This window comes from Hipposideros armiger, unplaced genomic scaffold (assembly GCF_001890085.2).
Source record: "Hipposideros armiger isolate ML-2016 unplaced genomic scaffold, ASM189008v1 scaffold_143, whole genome shotgun sequence".
Taxonomy (NCBI): Eukaryota; Metazoa; Chordata; class Mammalia; order Chiroptera; family Hipposideridae; genus Hipposideros; species Hipposideros armiger.
The window spans coordinates 1,219,003-1,231,818 of record NW_017731493.1 but is presented as its reverse complement, the minus strand read 5'-3'; the positions used below and the strand labels follow the sequence as shown (position 1 = coordinate 1,231,818).

At 34.1% G+C, this 12,816-nt stretch overlaps 1 protein-coding gene across 1 annotated transcript in view; it reads left to right on the top strand.

Moving 5' to 3' along the window:
- HDAC9 (histone deacetylase 9) overlaps positions 1-6,209 on the top strand; it is an 820,423-nt gene extending 814,214 nt beyond the window's left edge. The window contains exon 27 of the mRNA XM_019650652.1: positions 67-6,209. Coding sequence (XP_019506197.1) covers positions 67-106 — 40 coding nt within the window. The 3' untranslated portion in view covers positions 107-6,209. The remainder of the gene's footprint in view (positions 1-66) is intronic.
- Positions 6,210-12,816: the final 6,607 nt, after the last annotated feature.

Here is a 12,816-nt window from a genome sequence, read left to right as displayed (position 1 = left end):
CATGAAAATCTACAATGTCATTGTGTACTCTTATTCCGTATTCTGATTGCCTGTTTATTTTTACAGAACTGCTGGTGAGCCTATGGAAGAGGAGCCAGCCTTGTGAAGTGCCAAGTCCCCCTCCCCCCATATTTCCTGTGTGTGACATCATTGTGTATCCCCCCGCACCCCAGCACCCTCAGACATGTCTTGTCTGCTGCCTGGGTGGCACAGATTCGGTGGAATATAAACACTGGGCACAAAATTCTGAACAGCAGCTTCACTTGTTCTTTGGATGGACTTGAAAGGGCATTAAAGATTCCTTAAACCTAACCGCTGTGATTCTAAAGTTACAGTAAACCACGATTGGAAGAAACTGCTTCCAGCGTACTTTTAATATACTTGGTGATCCACTCCCAGGCCCAAAGTATGAGCTAGAAACATCCAATACGGCATTAGATACTGTTAATTACAAATGCTCTGACAGCCAGCGAAATTTTGGGCAAAACCTAAGAAAGACTCATTCCTGACATTCTGATCAGTTTTTTATTGGGTAATTTTTTGTCAAACAGTCTTAAATTGTTTACAGAATTTGCTTTCAGCTATGAACGGATAGCAATTCCCGACAGCTCACAGGGATTTGTTTTGTTCTGTTTTGTTTGTTTTTTTGGCCTTTGTTTTAACACATGGTTCAACTCTTGCTAGTTAAGAGTTCAAGATGGAGGAACTGGACTGAGGGTTTTTCTGTGGAATAAACCGCACTGTATCTCAAAGTCCAAATGCCAAAGGAACCTCAAACACTGTATATAATGGTGCAATATTTTATGTCACTTTTTTTTTTTTTTTGAGAAAAATGACCCTATTTGCCTAGCATCCCTCTGTGTTCTCACACACTGGAGACTTGCAATTGTATTTGAAGATGAGGTTCCCCTCCTCCCGCACACATCCCTTGTTCTGATGACAGTAGCTCTGAGCATATGTTCCATGGAGGATTTCCAGTGTCTTTGAAAGCTTTTCAAAGATGGTCTTAATTTGCTCCAAATCTATCAAGAACTTACTCTCTCACTTTTCTTTTTTTGCCCTCCATCATTTCCTTTTTTCTTACCTTTCATCCTACCTTCCTATAGAAAAGCTAAAGATTACCCATAATCTCCCCAATTACTCAGGACCTTTGAGGATTTATTTTTTTACTTCCCAGGTTAACACAGTTGCTTGGTCTAATGTGTCCTTTTAGCTGTGAAACCACTGAGGTGAATGTGGCTTAAGCAATGTTACTGAATTTTCTAGATCTTTGAAATGTGCTAATGAAGGCATTGTGTATTTGATGTCACCTTGAGTTGAGTTAACCTTGAAAAGTTGTGCCTTCATGTAAAAAAAACAAAACAAAACAAAAAACCCAAATTTAACCCTTACCCATGTTGCCTTGGTGTCAAAGGCTAAAAGTAACAGACATTTATTTATTTCTGAGATTAAAAGCAACTTAGTAAATATAAGTAGGTTATCCCCCTACCTTCCAAAATTCTATTTCAATGTACAACTCAAACACATAAAGACATTGATGTAGAATACCTCACAGTATTTAATATCTGACAATGCTTTCAAAAGAGTTGATGTTTCTTTTTATATATTTTCCTAACTCAAAGGATATATTAAAGCCATAAGTGAAGATTGTCATGCTTTTATTCAGAAATCTGAAAGAAACCTTAATTAAAACAAGGTTTTAGGGAAGGCCATGATATGAAAGATATGGAACAATGTGGTTTTAGTTAAAGAGGACTCTAACCTGTAAATCAAAGATGAAAGATTTCACTCAAGTAGAATTATATAACTCTCTTTTGTTATACAGTCAGACCATATTTTTCATGCATTTGGTTTTTTCAGGATTACCATTTTAATTTTAAAGACTTTTATTACATATACAAAAATGGCTCGATACTTGGTTTAACATCTTAGAAATTTGAGATGCCCTTTGAAATAGGAAATCTGAAATGGAATGTAACTCAGTATTAGGTAAAAAATTACTTTCATTGCATAAGGGTAAGGTCAATCTCAATTCACAATAGTAATGAATTTTTTTGTAAAAAAAAATCATGATATTTTCAGAGAATTTCATGCCAATTATATTTGCTAGCTTTTGCTATTTTACTGTAATTCCTGAGATTTATTTAGAGAAAACCAAATAATGGAGCCAAAGGCTTAAAAACAAAAAAAAAACTCCCCTTTTTAAAAAGGAAAGTTATATCATTTTGTTTGGAAACATAATTGTGACTATTTAAAAGCAACTTGATAATTACAAATCCCTATTATTACTCTCAATCCTCCCAGGTATTTTTAGATGTTTAATAAGCAAATGAAACAGTATAGTACAAACATACTAATTTACTGATGTTTCCTACAATAATTTTTACACATACTTATGCCGAGGCATCAATCCGATAAAGCCAAGTCACTAGGATACCTCCATGGTATTCCGATTTAAAACATGACACATGAATGAGTTAATCACACATCCTTCCATGGGATACTGTCCCCAATTGGTTTCAGTTATAGTCCGTAGGATACATGGAGAGGCAGATAAACTATGGGGAGGATTAATCACAGCTGAATGTATTTGTAAGAACAGAATACCAGTGCTTTCTGATTATATCCTTACAAGCTATCATATAGCCCTCAGGGACAGAATGGAGGCTTTTGGAGAATATCAACACTTCTTTTCAAATAGCCAGCACTTTTTGAAAGGGTAGTTCTACTTGGTATAATTTTCTTGACTTACACATTTAATTTTTAGTGCTCACAGCAGTTCCCAGTAAGAGGCTATTAGAAGAATTTGTTCCTAAGCTTTTTCAATAATATATCTTTCTGATCCATATGTTGAAGGATAATCACACAGGCTTTCTCACAATCTCATAATAACTCAGGCATGATGAATAAAAATAATGTTTTTGAGAAATCTAGTAAACAGTGTTGGGAGTTCAATTTAATAAGATTTGATAATAGGTACACAAAAAAATGTAAGAAAATTGATTTTCTCAATCATGTAGTACAATCTGGGGTTGTATATTAAATCAAAACAATTTTATTAGATAATAAGTAAAAGTGACCTCAAATGGTAATAGAGGCTATTTAATCATTGCTTAGTAAATGCAAAGAACATTATAAGATAAAATATTTTTAAATATTTTAACAAACTTACAACATCAATAGTGGAGATAGAAGTCAGCTTTTGGAGAAAAAAAGAGATACAAAAAACTGCTCATAATCACATTTTCATTACCAGTGCTAGGAACTGAAATCTTACCTTCAGTTTTGAGCACAACCCTTTGCAAAACCCACACACCTCTTTCTGACAACATGGTGGATTTGGAAGCAGGACATCTCACACAAAGATTTCAGAAACTATGAGGCTGGTCTGTCCTAACAATTCAGCACTGTTCTATTTCTGAAGGTCATTCATAAAGCTTTGTAGATTTACTGGGTTTCTTTACAGACTCCATATGGAAGTAAAATAGAATGACCATGTGGAAAGTCTCCTGGGAGATAATTTCTCTTCAATCAGCACTTTTCTACTTATTTTCTATCCCAGCATTTATATTTAGGACAATTTATTTAAATATTTCTTACTATTTATCTTTTGAAACTTTACTCTCAATTTGTCTCAATGAAACTATTAAATGTCTAATGGCCACGAAGCAAACAAGCCAAAGATTTCTGTCTTAAAAATGATTCATTCTGAGCTTGAAATAATCGCTCTGTCAGAGTTTGACGTTGTCATTGCTACAGCATCTATCTTAACATTCTTTTCCTGCTTCAGATATGAAATCACTTGACTTGCTGAGAAAATAAGAAAAAAAAAGTAGGAAAAAACATACCTGTTGAACTATTCCATAAAGAGCGCATTTTCACCTCCAAAAGAAATGAAAACCAGATGATCTGTGCTAAGAAATGAAGGCATTTTGTTGTTGTCTTCAGAACTGACCATGGAAATGTTCATGTTCATCATCAAATATATCTTATGTTCCCAAAGGACACAATTCTATTTGGGGCTCCAGCAGTATTTTGTACTATTAACTGCCTTTTGAATGAGGTATTATGGGTCACTTTCATCAACACCATCACTAAACTACGGAAGTGCCTTTGTGTGACTTCTTTTCCTGGTCATACTTATATTGAAAATGTACCCTCCTTGCTTACTAACAGCTTTCTTCTACTCCATCAAATGTTTCATGAAGCATATCATGATTGTCAAGGGGCCAGAATATCATTTTTGTAGATGAACATGGTATATTCACACAGGACTCTAGAGCTTGGTTTCTCCAAATCAACTGTGGTCTATTTTTTTCTAGGATATACCTGGCTAGTTTTATATTACAGTTTATGCAACAACTGAGTCAGTTATTAATATGCTGGGAATGGCTGGGTCAGACAATTGAACCTTAGACTGTTGATCTGGTGCTGTTTGGACTTGATCTCAATGATAGAGAAACAGGGTTGTAACAATTTCTCAAACCATCTTAATTCTCAACCTGAAACATTTAGCAAATATATGGTGAATTGACCTTACCGTGCCAATCATTCTAACCAGTAATCTCCTTTCCACCCTTCTCTCCTTCCCCAGTCCAACTGCCAATACCAAACTGCCAATACCAAATATCTAATCTATCAGAATAATTTCATAAGTCTCTATATTTCCTAAGGGGAAACAACCTTGGCAACTTATTTTCTGAGACCCTACTAGGTATACTTCCTTTCATGCCATTTTATATAAACACTTTAGTAGGTACTTTTTAATCTTCCTTTTTATCTCTTATTTTTTAAGAAAATCTTGACTTTTTTACTATTCTTATCTTAAAAGATAGATCAAGTTCTTGTGTTCTGGTTTACAATTTTGGACCTGGAACTTCGTTTTATTAACACAGAATTTTCCTTTTTGTCTCAAACATACTTTTCCACCATTCTTGCTACTACCTAATTGTGTTGTGCTAGTTATCACATAAAGTTTGTACACGTACTTTTCTAGCCCTTTGGATGATGTCTTGAAGAGTCAAACCCACATGCATAAACTCCAAACTGAAAAAAAAAATGGCCACAAGAGAAATTTCAAATAAATATCATTTGGAAGTATGATATTTCCAGACTATTCAAAGAAAATTGCAGTCCTTTTATTTTTCTGTTTGGGCCTTAGGCACATTAGAGGCCGATGTTGCAACATCAAATAAAATAAGGAGGGTGAAATGTTTTGTGGGCCATTGTGGTCATGTCCTTCAGGCTTCATTGTGGTGCCTTTTCTTGAGGTTGGCATTTTATGATAATTGATAGAGATCTTGCAGCAATTTCTAGCTATTGCTTTCATTAACTTAAAATTGAGTAGAAATGGAGTAATAAAAAAATTAGGAAGTAAGAATTCTAAAATCTGAGGAGGAATGGCAATTCCTTGGGTATGCAAACATTGTTTTTAGATAAAAATATCCATATGCTCTTTGTAAATTGTAAGATTCTCAAACGCTGTCTGGATAAGCTATGTCAGTGTCTATCTCCACAGCAGCTGGGTTATATGAAATTGCTCTTTCAGTGGTTACAAGGGCATAACAACTGTGCTGGTAAAAATGAGTGACCATTTAGTAGATCGTAGCCTATGCAGTCGGTGTCACTTAAAAGCAATATCCTGAGATTTTTAAATAAGGTGGGCAGGACAGGCACGAGTCCAATATTTATTACTCTTGTGATTAAACACTCTAGACCAGGCTTGTTGATGTGTATGCCAATAATCTGGAGTTTCTGGCTTAGTGTAAAATTTAAATATCTTTCCTATCGTGGTCTCATATCTGTTTCTGTAATAAGATCAGTTTGTTGCCCTCTGTGCACCAGTGGTTTTGCCCTTAATTTTTTGGCTAGCATTCACCAAAATCTGTCATCCAGTGCTGCTGAGAAAAATACATGTTGCCAAACTTCTTTTCTTAAAATTGTGCTGCCAGTGATGTTTTCCCAGATGTGAAAAATAATTACCTAATAAAGGATTAATACCCAATAACAATACCATTGTTGAACATACTCATGCAGTGTTCACCTTCTTTCTGATTCCTTTTTTTGTATTTGAAAATATCGAATGGAAAATTTAATGGTGTGTTCCATTGTTGATGTTGTTAATATCATGACTTTCCTTCAAAGTGGATGTCTTATGTTTTGTCTTGTGTTTTCTACTGAATTAGATTTTCCTCTAGGCCTAGTGTGAATAAAAGCTATTTGAAATAAAAGTGTTCTGATTTTTCTACTTCCTTGGCGCCTCCCATTAGACTCTGAATAGTAGATATTTGACAAATACTTGTTGGATCAATAAAATATTACTACTAATAAATTACTGTGATATATACCATTCCACTTTCAAAATATTAAAGGGTTACTTGCAGGCAAATCCCCTTTATAATGATGAGATAATTCACAGGAGCAGAAAAAATAAATTAAAACGAAGTCACTGTTTGAATGTAATTTGCTGGTCAGGATAAAGAATGATGACAGCTAACACTGATTAAACACCAACCATGTACCCGTTACAATCCTGAACACTGTCCCAGAATTGGGAATTGGGTTATTCATCACATGAACCTACATCATGTATCCTTACTCCCATTTACAGATGAGAGCATGGAGCATGAAAAAGGAACTCATTTACTTTCCCATTGTTACAGGTAATAAGAGATAGAATTAAATCCTTATCTATGTCTATGTAGCTCTTAAGTCTGTCCTCTCTCCAAATGGCATACATGATTTGTCAAAGATGGTATACTCAAGGCACTAAATTATAAAACTGACTAACCTTCAATATAGACTATATGCTCAGTCTCTGCTAATCTTATGATTTTATTAAATTATCATTTTAAATGAATCTGGTAATTGTGGCTAGATTTGTACAGTAAGTACAAGTTACAAAACTTATTTTTTTTCCTTGTTTCAACATGTTTCTTTAATGTAGCCAAGAACACTAAGATGTCTTTGGAATACATATTCCAAAAACTCTTGAAACCCATTCCAAGACCAATACTTATTTTTGTATTTTATAACCCCCTGCAATGTTTAAAATTCTGAAACATAACTGTTACCAATGGACAATGGTTTGCATTCCTTCTGGGAAAAGATAGTAATATTTTGTCTAACAGAAAGTAAACTTGAGATGGAATGGGTGGGTGGAGTCAGTTTCAATAGTAAACACCCTTGGTTTAATCAGATTTGTCAAATGGCAAATGTTACTTCATGGTTCTTTGTTTCTTTTAAGTTTCCGTGGTGAAAAGAGAGCAATTGAAAGAGTGGAGTGTAAGTAAAAACTGAGAATGGGTGTGTTACTCTTATTTTTAAAAAGTAGTTTGCAATTAAAAAAAGAAGTCTAAGAAATTTTTTTTCACTACTTAACACTTGGGGAGTTATTTAACTCAAAGTGCTTCTAAATATTGTAGTTACTCCTTAATTTTTAATATCAATATCAATTCTTATGTTCTTCCCAGTTTACCATAAATGGACCATCCCCCACATATCCTAATAAGTACTTCAGAAAACTGATAGCTGGTCTTTCAAATGTCTTAAGAATAGAGAAACAAGATTCAAGCAAAGGGGTGAATAGATTCCTTTTTAAATCTATAAAAGACTCGAGGTATAATAAATAAAATAAAAGAAAGATTGAATTTACCTTAGATCAAGTCAACTATAAAGTTCTTAGTGTATCTACAAAAGCCGTGATTAAGTTTTATTGAAAGCTTATACAGTACCTTTAAAAATCTTATGTAGTCACACATATATATTTTGTTTTTTCATCCAAACTATTTTTTCCAAAAGAATAAGATTTAAAAACTTAAGATATGATAAAGTAAATGGATGTAATAAAAGTTTTTTCATAACAAGTTATATATTTATGAAGATTTATTCTTAATTGGATGTGAAGGCTTTGTGTTAAATGAGGTTGTTTCTTTTAAAAATGTATATTTATAGTGCACTATTTTTTTCCTTTGCCAAATGTTTGTTTTATTTTATTCTAAAAATAAAAATATTAATAGTTATTAAACACTTACCCTGTGCTCACATTTAAATATCAAAACACCCCTGTGAGGGGAGTGATTTAATAGGAAAGGAAATTGGGACTTAAATGCCAGGGGAAAAAAAAATCTTCTTTACTGCTATCCAAACTGTTTTATTCAACATAATCAACACTCACTGAATGCCTACTATATGCACATGTATTCAGTATTGTTCTCATAATAGCATGGAGCCTAGCAAGAAATTTGGCAATATAACTATATACGAGAAATAAAAATCTTATTAAATCTCCTTCTCCTATAGCTGCAAAAGAAATACTACCACAGAATAGATTTAGGTTTAAAAAAGTGTGTTTTCTTTCTACATAGAATTATAACATAGAGACAGACATAGAATACATTCAAGAAATATTTGTTATCTAAGGTACATATATTCACAGGGAGATTTGTGCAAAGACCTATCAAGAGAGTAGATATGAGTTAGGGTGTTTGTTAATGTCCCTTTCATCCCTAATATCTACCCTCCTTAATGTCAACATTCAATTAAAAGTATATAATGTTGAGAATTACAAAGATAGGAGATAAAATTTCTAAAGATCCTAAAAACCCCCTTAGAAATTGCTTTCTAAATTGCTGTCATTTGCATTTCTCTCATTTTTAAAAAAAAAAAGTTCATTATAATTTCCTGTACATCAAGTCCCAGATAATCAAGTTCTTCAACAACCACTTCTGCTTTATTTCATTTTTCCTTGAATGAAACATAATTTCCAACCTTTTTTTTACTTTCAAAGCACTAATCTTGATAAACAGTATGTTCAGTTCTTTCATCAGACTCCCAACCCTGATAGACCATAACATCCTCATCAGATAGAATGAATTGATAGGGGGTCTCTGTGCCATTAAAACTATGCTGCCATTTTCAAGTTTTAATTTCCCAAGTTTAAAATTCAGGCCATATTTAATGAAATGTGTTCCAAAATTTTTTGTGGTTACAAATATGTCCATCTTTCCCACGAGACTATTAGATTCAACCTAGCAATCCCACACAGTCAAAAACACTTTGCAATTAGTGAATACAAAAGGATTGGTAGATGCTATGAAATAGTCCATTCTTGTCATTACTCCTTTTAAGCTCAATAGAAAGTGCATGGAGAAGGATACAGAGCCCCATTCTATAATCTGTTATAAAATCATTGTCTTTTCTGTTGAGGTCGAGCCAAGTGAGGTGTTCAGAGCTTTAAGAAACATTTTAAAAGCAGCCAAGTATATAAATTGTGTTTAAGAAGATTCAAGTTTGGTTAATGTATCCCCAAAGTATTCCCAGAGAAGATAACATAGAACTGGGAATCCAGACTTTTTTGGTTTCCAGCCTCATTTCTACAACGAATTAGCTTGTGACATTGGGTAAAATCATTATCTTCTCATGGCCTTCATTTCTTTATTTCTTTTTAATGCTTTGGAAGTTAAAGCATTCTATTTTAGGAAAATAAAATCTGTTATTTTGGGGAAATTATACATTATATTTCTATTATTTTTGTAGTTACTCAGTATATTAGTAAAATGCCCACTTAAGGTCAATTATCTTAATCACACATCTCTATTTGCCCCTTGCAGAATATAAGAGCCTTAAATTGCATTGATTCCTATGTACCCTATTTAATCTTTTAACTCATAATTGTATTTAGTCTAGTATTTAGTTTCACTATGTTTTTTAAACCTTGATTTTATTTATAACATTTATTGCTATATATCGGTGATTATTGTTTTTCCATTTGTAACAACAACAACAATAATAGTCAATAATTATTGTTTCATCATGCTTGCCAGTTTCTTTGCTCAATAATTATGCATGTACCACATTTCTTTCTTCTTTTGGGCTTGGAGTGATTAACTTTCTCCCACTTTCCCTGTCTGAAATGTATTTATATTTTTTGGCTTCACCCTTAAATGATATGTTGGCTGGGTATTGAACTCTAGGTTGTCAGTTATTCTTTCTCAGCGCTGTGACATCATTTTATTTAATCTTACCGCTACTTTCACTACCAAACATCTGTAATTGCCTAATTATTGTTCCTTTGAAAGTAATTTTCTCTTTAGATATTTGAGATCTTTGTGAGCAGGTGTGATCTTTATGTTTCTCCTGCAAGGCACTTGATGTGTTTCCTAAGTCTGAAAATTAAATTGCTTCTTCTATTTTAAATTATTTATGGTTGATAATAGCTCCACCAATCTTCTACACTCTCCTTTTGTAGTAAGATACAACTCTTACTAGACATATATTGATAGGCCTTGTTCTGTTCTTTTGTATGTAAACTTGCCTTTTACATTTTCCATCACACTGCTTCTTCATGCTGCCCTCTGCATAATTTCTTCTAATCTTTTAGGTCTGATTTTATGCATTTCTAGCCTACAAATTTTAACTTTCAAAGACCATATTCATTTTTAGAAGATGTACTCACTTCTTTTTCAATATTCCATTATTCTGGTGTCTTATTTTCTTATTGCTTAAACTTCTTGTTTTACATTTTAATCCTTTTCTATACATTTAATTTATTGTGTCTATCAGCATTCTCTATGATCTTAAGTAGTCAAGCATTACTTATATGAATTTACTTTTCTGAAATTTTTTTATTGTGAATTTACTTTCAGTAGGCTTTTCGCTGTGCAGATTCCATGTTGTCTGGATTGAGGACATACCCCTCTTGAGCATTTTGTGTTTTCTTCTGGCAGGAATTCCAGGTGTTTTACCACATAAGACCATTTTTATGCTCATATGCTGCTAATGGGTTCTTTTATCATATATCTAATATGAATTCAAATCACAAATCTATGTGCAACCTTACCAGTTCTTAGGAGAAACTTTTTCCTACCCAGTGTCTACAAAGAAACTACCAGATTCCTTCTTGTCATTCTCTTGGCAGTGGGCAGATGTATTTTTTTTTTTTAGCTGAGCCATCCTGCCACCTGTTGGCAGCTTAGTGGCAGCTCAGCTCGGACCAGGAATCGAACCGCTGTTGCTCAGAGCTCAAACTCTTGAGCGAGCTCTTAACCAACTGAGCCACTTGTCTGGCCTATGGCAGATATATTTTTTAAGTCTACCCTACCACTTAGGGGGAAGCCTTTCAAGGGTCCTAGATTAATTGTGAACATGTGTGCACAAGACTGGTTTCTCAGTTCCGATTCTCTACCTCAGGAAGCCCCAAGTGTTCATCCCTGGCTCTGCATAGGTATTAAAACATAAGCCCTTGGGTTACTTATACTGGCAACTCTCTACAACCCCATCCCAAGCCAATGGCAGCATCAGCTCTACCGTCCGCCACTCTTATTTTCAGTGCCTTCCTCCTTCCTGGTACTAAGAGGCTTTCCTAGCTTTGGTGAATTTATCTGTACATCTAAAAGAAAATTTCATCCAGCATTTCTTGATCTTTATGGCAGTTTAACTGCAACACTTCACATTGACAGCATTGAAAGTGGCCTCAGGCTCTTTCTATGAAAAGAGAGCATTGGATGTCTAATCTCTGTGGTTCCCTTTAGCTCTGATATTATGTGAATTCTTCATATTATGAAATTGACACTTTATTTTCTGAAACTGCGGTATGTTCCATTGCTTAAGAGAGCTCCTCACTCTGGGTAATGGGTAGCTACTGCCATAAGAGTTTTTTTTTTTTCCACAAACTTAAAATGATGAAAGAGGTTTGCAGGCTGCTTTGAGAGAGAAAAGAAAGTTAGGAGCACATAAGCCATCTTCAGAGCTTTGACTACTAATTATTTGGTGTTTCTTGTACCTCCTGAAAACTACCTCTGACAATGCAGAGGTCATCCTTTCTTTGGATGTGTGTGCTTCATCTCTCTGTTGGCAGCAAATGAAAAGAGGAAGGAATTGTAGTGAGTGCCACTTGTCTGAACCTTAGAAGTGAGGATAGAGTTACACGGACATCATTTCCTTCTCTCTCAAAACATGACAGGGAAATAGATACCCGTCACATGTCAGAGAGCAAAAAAGATTGGACTAATGCTTGGCAGGAACATGCATAGCTGAGGTTTCATTTCTTTGCTCTCTAGCACATACTGTGGCCATGTTAAAGTTCAGGCTTCACATTCTTTTCTGGTGAAAAAGGGATTTAATGAATATGCTACATGTTCTAGATGCTAAATGGCACACATCTTCCCCTCATTTTTGTCTACCCTTTTTTGAATACCTTGGATATATTGTGCATGGGTATCTTTCCAACTAAAAAGTACTTATTGAGAAGGAAGAGAAATCATTGCTGTGGGACAAAAACATTTTCCTCAAAAAAGAATGTACAAGCACACACACACACAAAAAAAAGATGTGGGATTTTTATGAATCATATCCTGTAATTTTTCACTTTTTTCCAGCTACCTCCTCCTTAGAACAGAATCCAAGAAAACCAAAGAAAACTATTTGTGCTGTGAGCAAAAATTTTGCCAAATTGAATTACATAATTCATCTAACGGATTTGATGAGTTCCTGGATGCAATTTGCAAATTTGCATTTTCGGCACAAGGAAATAATGCATTTGTTATATATGAAAAAACACAGTGCTTGTTGCAAAACCATGTTTTGTAACTGCTCAGGAATGTCTCTGTACATATATACTGGGGGATCCAAAAAAAAAATGTATGCACATGACTTGTATTCATCTTTTATTATCAGTATATATTGAGTATTACAATTTGAATAAAGTTTTTTCCTTTCTTAAAACGTGTACACATTTTTTTGGCACCCTCTATATAGACACATACATACTTAGGCATGAAACTTGGCTATTTATCATGTACCCTTCAGACTATTCGA